Genomic DNA, 21,577 nt, shown 5'->3' on the forward strand with positions numbered 1-21,577 from the left:
TGAATAATGTTAGCTACTGCGCATTTGTGTACAAATATCTTATTGCTGACATTATGGAAAAAGACAAACAATGGGAAACAAGGTTTTCTTGGGACATCATTATGATCCTGGCAGAGCTTCACCAAGGACACTGTTGTGAGTAGAGCTTCATCAAGGACACTGTTGTGAGTAGAGCTTCCTTAAGGACATTGTTGTGAGTAGAGCTTCATCAAGGACACTGTTGTGAGTAGAGCTTCATCAAGGACACTGTTGTGAGTAGAGCTTCCTTAAGGACATTGTTGTGAGTAGAGCTTCATCAAGGACACTGCTGTGAGTAGAGCTTCATCAAGGACACTGTTGTGAGTAGAGCTTCCTTAAGGACATTGTTGTGAGTAGAGCTTCATCAAGGACACTGTTGTGAGTAGAGCTTCATCAAGGACAGTGTTGTGAGTAGAGCTTCCTTAAGGACATTGTTGTGAGTAGAGCTTCATCAAGGACATTGTTGTGAGTAGAGCTTCATCAAGGACACTGTTGTGAGTAGAGCTTCCTTAAGGACATTGTTGTGAGTAGAGTTTCATCAAGGACACTGTTGTGAGTAGAGCTTCATCAAGGACACTGTTGTGAGTAGAGCTTCATCAAGGACATTGTTGTGAGTAGAGCTTCCTTAAGGACATTGTTGTGAGTAGAGCTTCATCAAGGACACTGTTGTGAGTAGAGCTTCATCAAGGACATTGTTGTGAGTAGAGCTTCCTTAAGGACATTGTTGTGAGTAGAGCTTCAACAAGGACACTGCTGTGAGTAGAGCTTCATCAAGGACATTGTTGTGAGTAGAGCTTCCTTAAGGACATTGTTGTGAGTAGAGCTTCATCAAGGACACTGTTGTGAGTAGAGCTTCATCAAGGACAGTGTTGTGAGTAGAGCTTCCTTAAGGACATTGTTGTGAGTAGAGCTTCATCAAGGACATTGTTGTGAGTAGAGCTTCATCAAGGACACTGTTGTGAGTAGAGCTTCCTTAAGGACATTGTTGTGAGTAGAGCTTCATCAAGGACACTGTTGTGAGTAGAGCTTCATCAAGGACACTGCTGTGAGTAGAGCTTCCTTAAGGACATTGTTGAGTAGAGCTTCCTTAAGGACATTGTTGTGAGTAGAGCTTCATCAAGGACACTGTTGTGAGTAGAGCTTCATCAAGGACACTGCTGTGAGTAGAGCTTCATCAAGGACACTGTTGTGAGTAGAGCTTCATCAAGGTCACTGTTGTGAGTAGAGCTTCATCAAGGATACTGGTGTGAATAGAGCTTCATCAAGGGCACTGTTGTGAGTAGAGCTTCATCAAAGACACTGTTGTGAGTAGAGCTTCATCAAGGATACTGGTGTGAATAGAGCTTCATCAAGGGCACTGTTGTGAGTAGAGCTTCATCAAAGACACTGTTGTGAGTAGAGCTTCATCAAGGACACTGTTGTGAGTAGAGCTTCATCAAGGACACTGTTGTGAGTAGAGCTTGTGAGTAGTAGTATGTCACTGATGTCAGCTATGGTCTGTATACCTTGTACATGTACTTGTAGTAAATAAAGATATTATTATTATTATTATTACATTAAAACACATTATTAACGTTAGCATATAACAGCGACAAAATAATAATATTCATCTACTTTAATACCACCGAATAACAAACGAGGGAGTCGCAAGATGGCCACCTTGTACCACTGACCGGTCAGCTAACCATTAATATACACAAATACAAATCAGTAGCTTAGCACAGGAAAAAAATTATATATCCTTAATTACCAGTGTTATCCCAGAAACAGTAACAGAAAACGAAAGCAAATGATCGCTACAGAGAATGACAATGCTTTAAGGGGTAACTTCAACATAAAGTTTAGTGGGCTATTGAAGATGTTTATAGAATTAGAAACATATTTATAGAGATTGTTTTTTTGCACACTGTAAATACAATACACCTAATACAACTAATTCGCTGGGTACGTAGTGTTTATCATATGAGGTTCTTGGCGCGATGTTGCTATACCTTAAACCTCGCTACAGTTACATGGAAAATTTTACAAAGGGCCTATACTGGGTTTACTGAGTGTTAGCAGGAGGTCTCCATGACAGAACAGGTGGGCGAAGACGGGCGGGATTCCTTGGATTCTTTTTTATGGGTATCTGTCTGCTCCATAGAAGACGGGCTTGTTAATGTTTGATCCATAGATGGTGTGCCTGCTGCTAGTTGTTCTAGAGCTGGTGGGCTTGTTGCTAGTTGTTCCACTGGCACCGGACTTGATTCACTACTGTGAAGCTCGGTGGGTGAAAGTGGACTGGAATCATCACGATGAAGAGAGCGACCTCTGGGAGGAGTGGGCGAGGGTGGGCTGGAGTCTCCATGGTGAAGCTCATATGGAGGTGAACGAAGGGACGATGATGGGCTGGAATCTTGTTGGGAGTGCTGACAGCTTTTTGAGCGGGGTGATGATGAGCTTGAGTCTTGGAGGTTGCTGAAATTGTTAGGAGAAGGGGAAGTTTCGGAGTCAAGATGGCTGCTAAAAGTGCTAGGAGACGGGGAAGTTCCTGAGTCTTGACGGTGGAAATGGTTAGGGGATGGAGAAGATCCGTAGTCCTGACGGTGGAAGTGGTTAGGGGAAGGAGACGATCCGTAGTCCTGACGGTGGAAGTAGTTAGGGGATGGTGAAAGGCCGAACTCTTGACGATGGAAAAGTATAAGGGATGGAGAAGTTCCATAGTCCTGACGGTGGATGTGGCTAGGGGATGAAGACATTCCAAATTCATGATGGTAGAAGTTGTTAGGTGAAGGTGAACTTCCGTATTCTTGACGGTGGAAGTGGTTAGGCGAAGGTGAGATTCCAAAATCTTGACGGTGGAAGTGGTTAGGGGATGGAGAAATACCGAACTCTTGCCGGTGAAATTGATTAGGAGAAGGGGAAGATCTGTATTCTTGACGAAGGAAGTGGTTTGGGGATGGTGACATTCCACTGTCTTGACGCCTTAAGTGGTTGGGAGATAAAACGGGTGGAGATACCCCAGGTTCTTGAAGGTTCAGATAATATGGAGATGGAGGAGGGGGTGAAGGACCAGAGTCTTGCCGGTTAAGGTGATGAGGAGATAAAATGGGCGGCGAGGGACCAGAATCTTGCCGGTTAATGTAATAAGGGGTTAAGAGAGGTGGTGAAGGGCCGGAGTCTTGACGATTGAGGTAATGTGGAGATAAGAGAGGCGGGGAGGGGCCTGAGTCCTGGCGGTTGACATGGTGAGCTGCAACAAGGGGGGAGGGAGGCCCAGAATCTCGACGGAAAAATAAAGAATGACCGGCTCTGAAGGGCGAGGGAGGTGGTGCTGCTGGAAAGGAAAATTCTTCGTCGGCATCATTTTCCTCAACATATGTCGGGAGAGACGTGGGGGCAGGAATCTCACGTGACAGTGCAGGACTCGGTGGTATGCACTGGCTGTACTGCCGTCGTAGCACTCGTCGTCCACCATTGCCTCTCAGACCCCTCCCTAGACCCGATGTTGGTGTGAGCGTGTCTGTGACTGGCCCTTCTGAAACACGTGGATGCTGTGGACTTGCAGGAAATACAGTTGGAGGTGGCGAAGTATTCGGTGAACTGGGTGGAGAGAGAGTTGGAGAGGAGGCTCGACTGGTGTCGTTACTAGGGTTGTCTATACTAAGTGCTGGCACCATCAAATGAAATGATACAGACTCACTAGCATCATCAGATCCACTGGATGACTCACTTGATTGCCGTTGAGGACCTGAGGCGCTGTCTGCTCGTCGCACAGAAGGATTCTGGGCACTGTCCGCCCTTTTCCAACCTGCTGCCTCTTCCTTCTGGCCAGGTGTCGTGGCTGAGTTACACCGACGTAACGACGGCACTGTGTATACAGCGCACATGGGCTCTTCCTCAGTACTGCCAGCTGGAGTTAAAGAATTGGATCCGAAGCTGCTGCCCATTTCGCTTTCAGCCAACACTGCAGAATGAGCTGCTAAGCGCTCACAGGAGGCATTTAAGTGACCTCCTAGATTAGGCACAAGCAGTGACGACAAGGCGGGACCAGAACGTGTAATACTAGGCACAGGAATGTCTTGCACCTGTTGTCGCTTAAGAAGTTTCTGGCGACTCCGTTGGTCGCGTGGGCGATGCAGATCAGCAAGAGTTGGGACACGGGTGGGCACAGGCGAGGCTGAAGAAGCAGCAGAAGCAGATGGGTTAATGCCTAGACGGAATGATTGGACCTTGCGAAGTGAGCTCCTGGGTGATGGAGTGAGCATTGAGCGTGATGATGCCTGGAGCGAAGGGGTTCCGCTATCTATACTTTCTGACAAACTGCTGAAATCGCCCATTGAATCTTCCATGAAAACTGAATCAGATCCAATAGACCGATTGTCAAATTCTGGCGAATCTAAGGAAACCACGGAAGCAACACGAACCCGACCAGGTAGTGGCAACCGAGACAATTCAGTGTTGTCAGAGACGCTGCGAACTGACCCGCATGGGGAGATGTTAGGCGTGGGTTGAATGACGTTGATATCGATGGTCTGGATCCACTCAGCGGTGGCATGGTCGCTATCCCAATCCATCCCACCCAGCTGGAGCACCGGCTTGTTGCCACGGGGACCTAGGCCTGGAACGCCAAGTAGGGCCATTGCCGTCATTTCCCCTGACAAATCATGCGTAGAGGATCCCGCACTGTATCCATCACTGCTGGATCCAGTTGACTGTAGTCTTACTCCTGGCACAGACAGGAACTCCGAGCGAACCTGCAAAAGTTGATGCAAGTTTTACCAACGTGCTACTGTAGTAGTAAGCATTTCTGGAAGAAAACTTTTGTGTTTGCGATTCAATAAAGAAATCTTATGATCATAACATTACAAGACACTCACTTTTGATTTGGTTAGAAATTCGTGTATCACCAGTATAATAACATAACATGTAGTCCGCCCACTTTTGTTCACTATTAACAGTGTTAGGGGTTCACTTACCATGGGTTCGAACCCCAACCCTTCTGTGATTTAATTTTTTAAAACATAATTTTAATTTCTTTGGAATTTAGTATTTGTTTATATAAGTTTCCATAACTTACAACTACTTTATAAGTCACCTCACTGCCCTGAATTTTTCATAATTTTTATTTTCCATACCTTTCACTTATCTTAATTTCAAGAAATAAATTTTGTAAGTTGTGCTGTGTACACTGTCTTATGTGATTTGTTTGCAGCCTCGTTATTGCGATATTGCATATAATTTTTTTTCTATACGTTGTTCTTGCAATGACTTACTAGTATGACAATAGCACATGTTAGACGCACACCTGAATAGTGAAATGAAAGACATAAAGGTTTATACGTGTCTCCGACGCCTAAATCTGAGGGATACGGAAGCACATCAATGGAAATACTTCGGGTGAGAGTTGGCTTGACCTTAACAAAGTTTCTCAGCGAGACTTGAACAGTCGGTGCCATGGGGTGCATAAAAGTTCTCCTATAAAACTACACAAGCTTGAAACTTGGTTAATAGTTGAGAATAATATTGGTTTTGTAATGAACCTAGTAATGAGTATCTCAAAACACAAATTTAAAAGTTACTGAGTACTCTGTTGTTAATACGTGAATCGTATTAAGCCAGACAGAGTGAAAGAAAGCAAATGGTTTCGCAATGTCTAAGTAAAAGCGTGTTTATTCAATACCTAACGAGAAAATGAATTTGGAATATATATATATATATATATATATATATATATATATATATATATATATATATATATATATATATATATATATATATATATATATATATATATATAAATCTTTTTCTTAATTAAGCATACTGACAAACTCATAACTGCTTAGCTTACAGCCACAAGAAAAAAATACATGACGTCTCAACCTAAGCGGGGTTCATTTATTTTATCATATAACATTAATTTGAATACTGGAGTGTCATGGAAAGAGTTACGGTCCTCACCTTATAAAGACTTAACCAAGAGTGCTACTCTTTGGGCTATTATGAAATGTAAGAAGGTTGTATTGATTACCTTAAATACGCACCAGCCAGTAGTCAACGTGTCGTTATTTCACTTCCTGCTGTGAGAGGTTAACTGGGCCCAGAATGATTCTTCATTCCGGTAAGTCACTGCCAGTTATTATTACCTGACATTAAAATGTAAGGTTGAATTACTTCCACTGAGTGTAGTTGGTAGTGAAATTTAGGTTTATTGGATGTGAATTTGTTTGTGTATGATCCTTACACTTCACTACTTTACACTTCACTACTTTACACTTCACTACTTTACACTTCACTACTTTACACTGTAATACCAGTGAAATTTTTAACCCTCACTGTTTGCTCATTTAAAGAAGAATTTTCCTGAGATTGTGAGCTTAAAACTAATCCAAATTCTACAGCGTTATTTTAGTTGCTTTTGTGATCTATTCAAACATTCGCAGACAGGCGATCTTAACTTATGTAAGACAAGCCACGAGGGGTGAGGGGGGGGTGGAAATCTTTAGCTCAAGTACTTTCGAACTTCTCAGTGCGTCATCAGGAGTTATGCAATGTTGCAAGGCAGCAGCAGAAGGAGGGGAAGTTTTTCTCAGAGTAGCGCAGTGTGGGTATGTCACCGTCTGCAGCCTCTCTCTCTGACTTACCAGGTACCTGATGACTTGACCTACCAAGTGCCTGATGACCTGACTTACCAAGTGCCTAGTCACCTGACTTACCGAGTGCCCCGTGACCTGACTTACCGAGTGCCCGGTGACCTGGGATGCGTCATCTCCCTCAAAGGAAGAATTGCGGGAGGAGTTGATCCGCATAACACTACCCGGCAAACTCTTCACCCTGCGGGATATGGAGGAGTGAGAGAGGCGGTGGAACGATGGAAAGAAGAGATTGAGGGAGGAAAGGGCTCATTAAAGCAGGAAAGAATAATGATGGAGAGACGGGAAACATTCAGGAGAAATGGAAGGGGAGGGAATAGAGAGTGATATATAGAAGGTTGAGGGAGGGAGAGGATCATAAAAGATATATGTATTACGGGAAGTCGGAAATGGAAAAGGAGGTGGGGGAGAGAGAGAGAGAGAGCGAGAGAGAGAGAGAGAGAGAGAGAGAGAGAGAGAGAGAGAGAGAGAGAGAGAGAGAGAGAGAGAGAGAGAGAGAGAGAGAGAGAGAGAGAGAGAGAGAGAGAGAGAGAGAGAGAGACAGACAGAGAGAGACAGAGGGAGAGAGACAGAGAGAGAGAGACAGAGAGAGAGAGGGACAGAGAGAGAGAGAGAGAGAGAGAGACAGAGAGAGAGAGAGACAGAGAATCCAATGTAACCCAGGTTACATTTGCTTTTGAGTACACATAAATGATGATGGCCTCTAAGCAGCTTGAATGAGGTGATACTTTAGAGGGAAAATCTGACTCCAGAATGTCAATGAAGAATCACATGGTAAATCTTACAAACAAGGCAGCTACGAAGCTAACAGCACTAAGGTTTGACAGTTGGGGCTGCAAAACATTGTATGAATCACCACTTTCTTGGTTTTCCCTGTTCCACCTATGCTTTCAGGGCAGAATAGAGACCGACTCATCTCACTCCTATACCCGACCACGGCTGATCTGTCATGTCAGTAGGGCCTTCGACACTAGAGAGATGTGAGCGGCCTTATTGTTAAATACAGGGTGAATATTGTTAATGTACCATACTTGGCTCAACTCCGAAGACAGCGAGAAGACGGCTTCTACACTACAAGACAGGCAGCAAAAAGCAATTACCCTCTGGCTGTTCCCTTCTGAAGAACATTACTTCATCTGAGATAACTCAGTTCTAGATTGACGCGAGCCTGGGACATGTTCGTACAACATGACAACATAGAAGAAATGAATTCCCTGGCACACAGCTGGTTCCAGCTTTATCCTGTTTCTTACATATGTGTTTCGTAATGATGAAATTTAACAAAAAGTAATATTAGGCAGGGCTTGCAAATGAGTTGAACTAGATAACAGAAATTAGCTTGAAAATAATGGAAGGAGCTTTAAACTCAGTAAAAGCCTTTATGTAGAAGAGAGAGAGAGAGAGAGAGAGAGAGAGAGAGAGGGGGGGGGGGGAACACTACAATATATTTACAGTTCAACACTTCCTCCATTATTTCAGTTAATTGTATTAAAAATCAATGTACAAGTGTTATCGCGGCTCAGAAGGCTGAGAGGCAGCGCCTGAAGTCAAATTAATTCCGTATTGATTTTCCAGAAAGTTTAGGATTTTTTAATATTTGGAAAATGTACTAAATTTAGGTCCCGACATTAATTTAGAGAAAAAAATCCAGGAAATTTTACGAGATAAAACACGGCCTAGTAAGCTGACCTGACCTATGACTTGTTAACTGACTTGATCCAGGACCTGGTAAACAGATCTGGCCACCCCGAGGACTCACCTGAAGGAGTTGTTGAGGCTGGAGTAGGAGCCGGCGAGACGTTGGATGGGAAGGGGTGCTGAGCCAGTCTCTCCTCGGTCATGGTTGTAACACCAACCCAGCGGTTCCGTCTCATTCACCTTCTGTAGCCTCTCCTGACTGTAGCAGTCGAGGGAAGGGAGTTGTAACTCACCCACAGTGTAACTCATTTTCCTAACTCACCTACATCGTAACTCATCCTCCATCCTCTTCCACAGTGTAACTCATCCTCCATCCTCTTCCACAGTGTTACTCATCCTCCATCCTCTTCCAAAGTGTAACTCATCCTCCATCCTCTTCCACAGTGTAACTCATCCTCCATCCTCTTCCACAGTGTAACTCATCCTCCACCCTCTTCCAAAGTGTAACTCATCCTCCATCCTCTTCCACAGTGTAACTCATCCTCCATCCTCTTCCACAGTGCTACTCATCCTCCATCCTCTTTCACAGTGTAACTCATCCTCCCAGCTGTTTCACATTGTTACTCATCCTCCAAGCTCACCCACATTGCAACCCATTTCCAAACTCTCCCACATAACAATCCTTCTAACAAAACGTTGGTTTATGACTTTGAGTTCAAGGATTCAGTTGAAAAGTTTTTTGAAGTGTACTTTATTGGTGTTATTGTAAATGATACCCTCCAAGGGGGAATTCCTTGATACTGTGAAGGGCTCTTGATTCAAGTAATTTGAGCCTCACTGTGACATTTCCCAAAATGTTCGTCATAACCAGGGACTTTTCTTGTGCAATGTTAGTGTTATCCAGTTTTGTAAACATTATGAATCACGTGTAAATATGACATTAATTATTATATTACACTGGTCGACAAAGATTTTAGGACACTGAATTCTAATCGGAACTTAGTTTCGCACCAACACTTATAGTTTCTGTGAACTAGGACTCTACCCTCACCCGCCCTGTTACGTTTTAACTAAATTCCCCTCAAGGAAGGTTCCTTGACGCTGGTGAGGGGCTCTTGATCTTGGGAACTGGATCTGTGCTCTAGTTCCCTGAATTAAGCCTGAATACCTTCCACATCCTCCCCTTCCCACAGGGGCTGTATAATCCTACGGGTTTAGCGCTTTCCCCTTGATTATAACAATAATAATTTAACTAAATCGTTGTCTATTGAGATATTGGTCATTTTATAGAAGATGATTTATGGCTTTGTTTGATTTTTGTGGATATATGTTTTATCACCAGTGAATTGTATGATTCCTTCTTTTCAAAATAAATGGTATTTTTAACTGCATAAACGACTAATTTTTTAGTTATTTATGTGGCCTCTTTACTCCGACAAAACAGAGACTAAACGTCACGAATCGTGAAAACAGAGAATTTTCACTACTTTGGAGTGAAGGTCGGAGGCTAGGGCAAGCTGTGGGCATCTCATCGCTGTTGTGTGACTTGCTCCAAGTCCTTACGCGAGGGGTTTGCTGGAAGAAAGTCATGCATGGTATTTACATGTATGAGTTCCTTCCAGCATGGAGGGAACCAAAGGATCACACCACGGATTGTTGTTTTGGTATCACAAAAGTGCCGGAATTTTCACCAAAAATCAAATCCTAAATATCATATCCAGATCTTTCTTCTGCCATCGGACCGATGGAACATTCAGAGGATCTTTCTGTTCCAGTACCTCCACCCTGTAGCGGTATATTTATCTTGGATGATGATGAAGCCGCTAACTCAGATTCCGAGTTTGAACCACTCTGAGTCAACAATCAGGAACTATATCCAGTGACTCAAAATGAACTTAACGACCTAATGCGTAATCTTAACTTATCAAAGGCACAGTCAGAGCTGCTTGGTGCATGATTACGCCAGTGGAATTTACTGCACCCAGTCACAAAAATCAGTTTATTTAGAAACAGAAAAGCTAAGAAACTAACTTTAAATTAGAAAAAAATAGCATGTTGCTGTTGTGATGTTAATGGACTCTTCAGGACTTTGGGTAAACACCATGATACTGCAAAGTGACGTTTACCTATTGATTCCAACAATACAAAACGATAGCAACACCCTCCAAAGTTTGCTTACAGCTTTCGCTAGAGAATCAAAAGAAACAAATGAATCAATCCAAAAACCTCTCACTTCGATTGAATATGAGATGTTTCAATGGAAAATCTGTTGTAACCTAAATGTACCAGGTTTGTTATAAGGGCTGTAATGTGCATTTACAAAGAACTGCTGTTTTCTGTGATGGTGGGACAATTAAGATACAAACCAGCACTATATTCAACATTCGTGGCCAACTAGAGAACTGTACGAGGCAGGCGTGAAGGACGTTCAGGTAATTAGTCGATCGAGAGATCATTCTTCTTTCACCTTTACACGTTAAGCCAGGGCCCATTAAAAAGTTCGTCAAAGCTTTGAACAGCGAAAATGCAGAATTTGCCCCTCTGATGAAGAGGCTTCCCTACGTTAATGACGCCAAATTGTAGGAAGACGGCTTTACTGAACCTCAGATTCGGAGGTAACTAATTGATTCTCGTTTACAAGAAAGTCTCCATGATGCTGAGCTGAGAGCATGAGTGGCATTCAAGAACACTTACGATGGATGACCTTAAGTCATCCACCAACAACACTTTTCATCAGTGGACTCCTAGTGGAGTCAAATGCGATGTAAAAATGGTTATAACTATGACCATAATTTTTAAAGGGTTGGACTGGTGGGCAAGCGGAAGGCCTCGGTCAGATGACCAAAAGCTCCAATAACGAGTCATCTTCTGACTAAGACCCGCGTCAGGAAAATCTTGTCCTGTTTTCTGACGAACCATACCTAAATGCGATGCTCGCAGCCTTCACAGAGACCTCATGCAACTATGGATAACAAAACAAGGTACAACTTAGAGGAGACAGAAAGATCAGGCAACAAGAGGGAATTTACCTGTATATCCAAGATGCTCTCATTTGCACAGTTACTGAACCCCACAAATGATGTAGTTGAAGTTTTAGCAATAAAGATCGACAATCAAAACTTAGTTATTTTGGTTGTATATAAGCCACCAGATGCAACTTCCCAACAGTTCAAGGAACATGTTACTGAAAACTGATTACTATCTGGAAAACCTTCCAACCCCAGCACCAAACATTTTGCTGCTTAGTAATTTAAATTTAAGACGTAAGAATGGAAAATGTAGCAAATAATGTTATAACAGAGACAAACCCTGGAGGCAGTTCAGATAAAAAAAAAAGTCCCATACACATGACTTGCTAAATCTCTGTAACAAATACATCCTAAGCCAACAGAAAGTGGAGCGAACTAGACTGGAAAACCCTTCACCTATCGAAAACAAATAATTCGGATCACAATCTAATCGAAATCCAAACTTATATGCACTAGAGTCCTGGCCAGCAAAATGCAGAAAGTTACGAGGTTGTCTTCACCAAATTCAGCTTGCATGAATGTTGGTAGAATTACCGACAATATGTTAGGTGTAATACTAGTGGTACTACTACTACTAATACTAATACTAATACTACTACTACTAATACTAATACTACTACTATCACTAGTATTGCACCTCACTCTAAGCCTATATATACCCTCTGTGTCCATGTATTCTTTGTAACGGCTTGACAAAGCTCCTAGAGAGCGAAACGATGCCACAGTAAAATGTCACATTAGCTGCACTTGTGTCCTTTTAACTGACAAATTCAACTTCAACAACAAGAACAACAATTGGGGTCAAATAAATCATTTCCTAAATGAAACATGTTGGGAGGATATCTTAAATAACATGGATCCAAACCGGTGCCTTGAAAGGATCAACTTTCTGGCAGCTGAAGTATGTTCAAGGCATATTCCCCTAAGAAAAAAGAAGAGAAAAAGTCAACGGAAGGGAGAAAGACACTCTCTCTTCAGGGGAAGGGAAGAATCACTGAGCTTCTCTAGGAGGCTAGATTATCTGAAATACGGAAGAAATCATTGACTAGGAAAGTGAACTTGAGTTAAATGATTCATACAGGATACAGGAGAGACAGGAGGTGGTAAAAAAGCCTTTAATAAAATGAAAAAAAATTCAAAGTACTTACTTCGTATGCCACTGTCACTATCACATCTATGAGGAAAATGATAGGATGGATAATGAGAAGATTCAGAATAAGGGATGCCATGTCAATGCTGACCTTTTTTCAATCACTGGAATACCGCTGTACATTAACAGTTCCATTCAAGGCAGGTGAAATCACAGATCTAGAGAATATACAGAGAACCTTCACTGCATTTATAAGTTCAGTCATGCACTTTAATTACTGGTAATGTTTGGAGTCACTTGACTTGCACTTCCTAGAGCTCAAGCGAAAAAGATACAACATAATATACCCCTGGAAAATCCTAGAGGGACTGTCCAAAACATGCGTACAGAAATGACTCCCTGCGAAAGAAAGAACTAGGCAGGCGGTTACCCTGCAATAAAAGGCAGGGGTACTGTGAGTACACTAGGAGAAAACACAATAAGTATTAGGGGTACATGACTGGTCAACATCCTACCACCCTGCAAAAGGGGAATCACCAATACACTCCTGTCTGCCTTCAAGATGGAGTTGCACAGATTCCCGAAGTCAGTATCCGACCAACGGATCTGTGGTTCATACATTGGACTACTTGCTGCCAGCAAATAGAGGCCTTGATCCACCTGGGCGTTGACCCCTGGAACACCCTTCAGGTAGGTAGGTAAGATTTCTTGGTCAGTAATCACGGTCGTGATTAGAGAAATATTGCAAAAAAGCAAGTGACAGCATATCATCTTCTGGGAAGTCGGATATTCCTCAAGAATCATTTCCTCCATTCTCACAAAGATTTTGTCCCATTAAACCTCCTTGACGTAAATAATGAAGAGAGTAAACGACTTCATCAAGACAAAGTCATCATGGAGAAGAGATATTTGGGAAACCTGACGATCAGTTTGATGAACGACGAGCGCTGGTCACTGGCGCGGAAGCGAGATATTGAACACAAGCCAGAAAGCCTAAGAACTACGATGTAAAAGTTTATTATATATATGCTAGGCTTATTTATAGTAAATTTACGTAAAGAGAGATTACTTTTTTTTTATCACCGTATAAGCCACAATTAATATCTATTCATAATATAATATCTATACCTGTTAGGTAACATTTATCAAGTGATTCTTCAAACTTAAGTAGCCAAAATATTGATCTTACGATCTCAAAAATCTTATGTGATAGAAACTTTCAAGTTATATTTGTGATCAGCGCATCAAAGTTAACTTAATAAAGCAAACAATTGGGTTCTGTAATGAATAAAATAGTTAAACTTTGTAGGCTATTATTATTATTATTATTATTATTATTATTATTATTATTATTATTATTATTATTATTATTATTATTATTATTATTATTATTATTATTATTATTATTATTATTATTATTATTATTATTATTATTATTATTATTATACTTGCTATTGTTGTTGTATATTGTTAATAATAATAATAGTAAATAATAATAATAATAATAAATAACAAAAATAAATAATAATAATAATAATAATAATAATAATAATAATAATAATAATAATAATAATAATAATAATAATAATAATAATAATAATAATAAATATAATAATACTACTAATAATAACTACATGTATTTCAGTCGCTGCCCGATCCAAGATGGGTATCCCCGTAAACAACAAGCCTAGTCTCCTCTACCTCAACTCATGCAAAAGAATTATGGGTAGGTGGTCATAAAATTCCCATGCAGCAAGCTATAAAAATATGTATATGTGCACTTTTGTGCTTATGAATTTGTATACGTATGTGCACTTTCATATATATGCAGTACATTTGTTTATGTATTTGTGTGCATAAGTATGCATTTGTGTACTTACATATGTAATTTTTTATATCAATGTGTGCGCAGATGTATATTTATGCATATGTATATGTGTGTATAAGTGCGTGTGATAAGTATTTATTTATTTGTGCATTTATCTGTGAATGCATGCATGTGCATATTGATGCATGCATAATTATGCAGTCTTCTGTATACATCTATTTGTCCATGTGTGAGAGTGAATGAATGTATATGAATTTTTGAGAATGTATGGGTCTTTCTCTCTCTCTCTCTCTCTCTCTCTCTCTCTCTCTCTCTATATATATATATATATATATATATATATATATATATATATATATATTTATATATATATATATATTGATATATATTATATATAAATATATATACATATTTATATATACATATATTTATATATATGTATATATATATATATTTATATACATTTATACATAAATTTATATATATATATATATATATATATATATATATATATATATATATATATATATATATATATATATATACAAACACTGATCTCTGGCTGAAGGAGACTCGAACCTACGAATCTACCCACACTGGACTCCAAGGTATTGGTCCAGTGTGGGTAGATTGGTAAAACACTGCGTACCTTGTTCCAAGGTTCGTAGGTTCGAGTCTCCTTCAGCCAGAGATCAGTGTTTATATATATATATATATATATATATATATGTATATATATATGTGTGTGTGTGTGTGTGTGTGTGTGTGTGTGTGTGTGTGTGTGTGTGTATGTATATGTATATATATATATATATATATATATATATATATATATATATATATATATATATATATATATATATATATATATATATATATATATACCCATCCCTGTGTGAATTGAACAAAGTACGGAGCACTCTGTCCACTGGACCACCGCCCTGTAAACACCAGGCACTCAGCAGTACTGAACGTGTTATCCTGGTACAAGGACATTCGTCGTCGTGGATCCTCAGAGACTAATTTCAATCTCATCCTGTTTGGTGTACCAGCCTTCAGTAGCAGTCTACACACCAAACAGGATAAGGTTGAAATTAGTATCTGAGGATCCACGTCCACGAATATCCTTCCACCAGGATAACATGCTCAGTATTGCTGAGCGCCTGGTGTTTACAGGGTGGTGGTCCAGTGGATACAGGGATGAGTATTTTGTTCAGTTCACACAGGGCTGGGCATGGGAACGCAGGATCGAGTCCTGACCAAGCCGTAGTTCTGTTAATGTTATACATATATTACATGTTCATGCAATAACATTACAGGAAATAAATATCTTAATATGTAAATATAATCAGAATGAAAAACAGGAATATTGTAAATGCATTCATGTTGTCTCACATTATCAAGGAAGAATAAAAATAATGAGACAACAGAGGAGTTGTAAAGCTAAAATATGATCCCACATGTGACCTCACATATGACCTTACTCAGCGTGACTTAAAATTTAAGAGGGACATGTCAGGTAAAGGGAAATTCTTTTCAACACTGCTTATCCTCAGAAATTCTATTCATTGTAAATGAATCTAATTTATTCAGTTATGGACTTGCATTCATACTGCAATCAGTACTATTTTTTTTATAAAGCTCGATTCTATTATATTTCGTTCAACTATGGATTTACTTAGTCCAACTCTCGTGGACTTTTGAAAATCAATAAGGTGATTAAAATCTTTCACTTGAACAGAGCATTAGTCTCTGCCCCGGGTTTAATGTTACAAGTTTATTTATGTTGTTGTAATCTTTCTTCAAGACTTTTTCTTGTATTTTTAAGGAGAATCTAATAGACAGATAAGTGGTTGACGTACAAAGCTTAATGCTCGGGAATATATTTATCAACCAATTCCACTTGAATTAAATCATTTAACACTATATATAAAGTTTATTATTGAGTTTAGACACTACAACTCTTAGCTCTTTTTATATGTTTTAATTATTAAATGAGACAAAAGTTAAACGTACTGTGTACTTCATGTTCTTGAAGCTCTGCACATTTGCAGCCCAGAGTTCATAGCTTAAGAAATAATGAAGAGTTATAAACAGCATATTTTCTTAAATATACCAAACGTTTCATTTCTTTGCAAACCTTCGCCAAGAAATAGTTGACCAGAATTTAAAATGCCAAGCTGATTGAATAAAGCTTTGTGAAGCTATAAATGCAAGCCGCCTCAGTAGTATAAGGAAACTGGTGCTGACAGAGGGAAGGCTCCGGCCATCATGTAAAGCTTCACTCACTCAGAAAATCTAATACTCAATATTTCAGTATTTATAATTTTTTTTATTTGCATTTGTAATATTTTTTTAAAATTCTTTGCACTCATTCAAGAATTAAGATGATTTCGCATTTTTTAAGAGTCTAATTTGACAAAAGCTAAAAGGATTCTAAGTTTTCAAAATATATATTCATTGCACTGACAAATTTATCCGCACACAAGGAAAACTGGACAAGGTTTCGCGGGATCGAATTCCGGCCAACCGCAGTTTCGTTAATAATTCAAAATCACTTGTAGTGCTTCTAACTCGTTGGAGTTAGGAAGACTGGTAGTCAGAGTGACGATCATGCTTATCATCTCAACACTATTGATCCTCCCGTCCCTTAAAACATGTCTGATCCTCTCCTAGTAAACTCTCTTGATCCTTTAAACATGTCTGATCTTCTCCTAGTAAACACTCTTGATCCTTTAAACATGTCTGATCTTCTAGTAAACTCTCTTGATCCTTTAAACATGTCTGATCCTCTCCTAGTAAACACTCTTGATCCTTCACCTCCTTCACACTGCTACTATCATTTCTATGGTCAGCAATCATCCATTTCTGTAACCTGCTGCTCATACTGCTGGTATGAGCCTGCTCACACCGCTGGTATCAAGCTACTCATACTGCTGGTATGAGCCTGCTCACATCACTGGCATCAAGCTCCTCATATTGCTGGTATGAGCCTGCTCACACCGCTGGTATCAAGCTACTCATACTGTTGGTATGAGCCTGCTCACACCGCTATTATCAACCTGCTCATACTGCTGGTATGAGCCTGCTAACACCGCTGGTATCAACCTGCTTATACTACTGGTATGAACCTGCTCACACCGCTGGCATCAAGCTCTTCATATTGCTGGTATGAGCCTGCTCACACCGCTGGTATCAAGCTACTCATACTGTTGGTATGAGCCTGCTCACACCGCTATTATCAACCTGCTCATACTGCTGGTATGAGCCTGCTCACACCGCTGGTATCAACCTGCTCATACTGCTGGTATGAGCCTGCTCACTCCGCTGGTATCAACCTGCTCATACTGCTGGTATCAACCTGCTCATACTGCTGGTATCAACTTGCTCATACCGCTGCTGCCAAGCTGCTCATACTGCTGGTATCAACCTGCTCATACTGCTGGTATCAACCTGCTCATACCACTAGTGTCAACCTGCTCATACTGCTGGTATCAACCTGCTCATACTGCTGGTATCAACTTGCTCATACCGCTGGCATCAACCTGCTCATACTGCTGGTATCAACTTGCTCATACCGCTGGCATCAACCTGCTCATACTGCTGGTATCAACTTGCTCGTACCGCTGATATCAACCTGCTCATTCTGCTGGTATCAACCTGCTCATACCGCTAGCGTCAACCTGCTCACACCGCTGGTATCAACCTGCTCACACCTCTGGTATCAACCTGCTCATACCGCTGGTATCATCAAGACATACAGACAGAATCTTCAGTTACCGATCTTACTGGCGCTTTCGGTGTCTTTGACGTACCTTCCTCACGCAGGTTGTGTCAACGAAGAATTTCTCTCAGTACTGATCTATGTCACGCCTCTGACATCGTCCCGTCAAACACCAAACATTTCCCTTTACTTTCTCCATCCCTGTCTCCCTCCCTGTCTCCCTCCCTGTCTCCCTCCCTGTCTCCCTCCCTGTCTCCCTCCCTGTCTCCCTCCCTGTCTCCCTCCGTGCCTCCTTCCCTGCCTCTCTCCCTGCCTCCCTTGCTTTCCCAGTACTGACACTAACAAGGTTCTGAAGCTTCACAGCTCAGGTTGATAGATTTCATTACTCCACGTATGTAACCAATAATGTGAGACAATATAACAGAATATAATAAATTTATGAAACAGAAGTTAAATAGCTACACACTGCTAGTGTGCCTAACTTTGATAAATAATAATGGTAGCAAACAATACTGACCTGAGTGGGCTGGGGCACCAATAGTCGCAGTAGTCTAGTGGTCGGCCGGGCATGTCCTCCAGGCTGGGGTATGGCTCGTATTTCCGGTGAGGCTTGCACTTGCTCTTGTACAGGATGAGAGTAACCGTAAAGATGAAGAAGAGGGCCAAAGTAACGGCGGTTCGAATCCCCGTCCACACGTCATAGGTCGAGTAGAACTCCTGTTGAGAAGCGTAGATTTAGAAAGCTATTCCAGCCATCATTTTAACGTATTCCAGGTTTAGGGGACGACGTGAGACATGTCATTTAATTGCCGAATATAATGATTGGCTTGTAATAAGGCTGTCTTCTGAATAATGTGATTAATTTACATTTTTTTTTTTTTTGTAAATTAGATTCCCTTACTACACGTCGAAGGTAGAGTGAAACTCTTGCTGACAGAGTATGAGTGACCATGAGCTAGTGACTAACAATTATCGAATATTCATTGGTCTATCACTACTAGCAAACCGTGGAAATAAAGACATGAACGAAACACTGTGGAGATTTCATAACAGACGTTACGGTTATTGGGGTTTTTATCAATCCAGTAAAAAGCCTGGAACAAACACTGATTAGGTTGCGTCAAGTTTGTCAGGAACCAAGACAAGTGTTTCCTGATGCGGGTCCTAGTCAAATGATGACCGTTGCTAGACTTTTGGTCATCTGACCGAGGCCTTCCACTGGCTTACCAATCCACTTCTTTAAAAAATATGGTTAATATAGCAACCATTAGGTGTACAAACACTGATTATCTAATTCAGGTGAGTTGGTGGGATCAAGTTCGTTAAGATCAAGTGTTCGTACATGAGTCATCTGTTCGTGTTGCGTTCGTGGAGTAGAGATGAATTAACAATGATCACAGTGTCAGAAACGGTGGCCTGATCAGGGCCACTGTTTCTGACACTGTGATCAGGGACACCGTGTCTGACATTGTGATCAGTGGCTCCCTTCAAACATTGCTCAACCTGGATACAGTGCTATATAAAATCAACAACAAGGCACCATCCGTTAAATTCATACAAGGACGAAGGTCCTTGCATGAATTTAACTGATGGTGGCCCATTCTAAGAAATTCTTCTAGGCAGACGTCTACATAGGCTGACCTTCAAGGTGCTCATAAAAACCACAAACAAGTAAGACGTCCTTCACTTCACTCACATCATGACCCAGACTGAGGCAGGGATAGTCATTGAAATTTTCCGCAAAGAGAACATGATTTCCAGCCCATAGTTTCTGGAAAAGGAATGTGACCACATTCTCCAAGTGCTTACATGCCTTCAGTTTCCTCCACAATTCATCTCTGGCTGCAGATGTTCCCACAGCATCATACACATGACTGCCTAAGAGCGATCACCAACTGCGTATGTTATGCTTCCAGCAGAGGAGGTATCAAACAACATTCGTGGATCACTAGATGAGTGTAGCCTCTGTCTCGTAGCCCACTATTAGGGAATTAGTGAAGAAAAGACAAGGCAGGATGATGGAAATCAGTGCAGGTGTATTTGTCATCCCATGCAGAATGGGACTAGGTATACTTATGTGAATGTTACAAAAAACGCGATTCTAAAAGCTTAGAGATCTCCAGTGATTACTAGAAAGGACTGTCCTTCTAGTATCCAGCCTGTTACTGGGTTTTTGTAACAAGTAGTCAGTATCCTTGTCCAATTATCCATTAGAATTCAGTATAATTCAATAGTGCTTCAGGATTACAACTGGTAGGCTACTAACTAGAGAAATTAAAATTTAATAAATTTATTAAGTATCGTCTAGAGGTATATCATCAAATTAAATTAAATTAATCAATTCAAACAAATTAATAATAATCACTTCTCTCGTATGCAATAGTATTGTGCTGAAAGCACATATCACATTTATAATTCTTAAGTACCGTCTGGTACATTAACATTTAATAAGGTATTACAAATATGTACAAGTAAGTTTGTGTATGTGTGTAAGTGCTCTAAGTAGTTCGCTATGTCTCAAGACTCGACTAGACTTAAACAAGTGACTGACAAAGTGCTCAAATAAACTAAGTTCTTGACCAACTGGCAATCAGAACAGTCTGCTTGAACAACAAAAAGAATGCTAAGCCCAATAGCAATATAACAAGCAACTGCGACACAGACTCAGGAACAAGGAGATAATATAACGACACTAAGTAGGAACCATCAGCAGATCCTCCACAAAAGTCACAAAACTCCCATACTACTGAATCTAAGCTCAGCATAAGAAAATCCCCGAATGTGATAATACACAGATACCAGTACAAGTTAGGTCAGAAGCTACAGCTCAGGACCTGAGTTGCTCAGAGTGTCTAAGCGACACACAACCTCAGTACAACGTCGAAAATCACTAAGTCTATACAATGTTCTGTAAACAGAGTATCACAGAACCTACAAGAATAATGAGACAGACGATCTGTCCAACCACCAAGAGAGTCTAGATCAGACTGAATACTTCAGGCGAGATGAGGACACCCCCCCTCGATCACATGATAGCTCCGTGGGTCGCTGCCCAGCAAGAAGCCGGCAGGAAAACGAGCAAAGAGCGATAATTACAGTAGTTAGACAATCAAGACTTGAACTGAGCACATAATATGTTACATCCTACCTAACAAAAGGAAGCTAAGTCAAATAATAATATAAAGCAATACACTTACGATTTAGCTATTATCGCAAATATAAGCAATATAAAATTATATGAAAAGGTAATAATTATATATATATATACATATTAATCATTGCAACCCATTCAGGGGTTGAAACAGTGAAACCACCATAAGTCTAGACTAGCGAGTGAGGGAACACGTTTGGTACAGCAGAGACTACTTTATTAACATGCAAGGGCACTTGATGAAATGGAAAGAAGCTAGAGAGGTTTTAAAGGAGGATGCATCACTGGCGCAAGTGTCGTTGTTTCAAGTGACCTCCAAATTGCTGTATCCAACACGGTGGCCTAGAACTCCAGAAACTTACCCATATCAAGAGTTCTTGCTAAACCGATTCTACCTCACCACAAGATACAAAAAGGGTTACTCTTATACCGGCATCTGATCTCACAAGACTTAACTCCATCTAATA

At 40.6% G+C, this 21,577-nt stretch overlaps 1 protein-coding gene across 1 annotated transcript in view; it reads right to left on the reverse strand.

Moving 5' to 3' along the window:
- Window positions 1–556: 556 nt before the first annotated feature.
- The window catches only part of LOC128685202 (mucin-2-like), a 98,809-nt gene continuing 77,788 nt past the window's right edge, over window positions 557–21,577 (reverse strand). The window contains exons 4-7 of the mRNA XM_070085767.1: window positions 18,477–18,676; window positions 8,410–8,547; window positions 6,738–6,831; window positions 557–4,754 (exon numbers count right to left, since the gene is read on the reverse strand). Of these exons, the coding sequence (XP_069941868.1) occupies window positions 2,073–4,754; window positions 6,738–6,831; window positions 8,410–8,547; window positions 18,477–18,676 (3,114 nt within the window). The 3' untranslated portion in view covers window positions 557–2,072. The remainder of the gene's footprint in view (window positions 4,755–6,737; window positions 6,832–8,409; window positions 8,548–18,476; window positions 18,677–21,577) is intronic.

Source organism: Cherax quadricarinatus, chromosome 1, assembly GCF_038502225.1.
Source record: "Cherax quadricarinatus isolate ZL_2023a chromosome 1, ASM3850222v1, whole genome shotgun sequence".
Lineage (NCBI taxonomy): Eukaryota > Metazoa > Arthropoda > Malacostraca > Decapoda > Parastacidae > Cherax > Cherax quadricarinatus.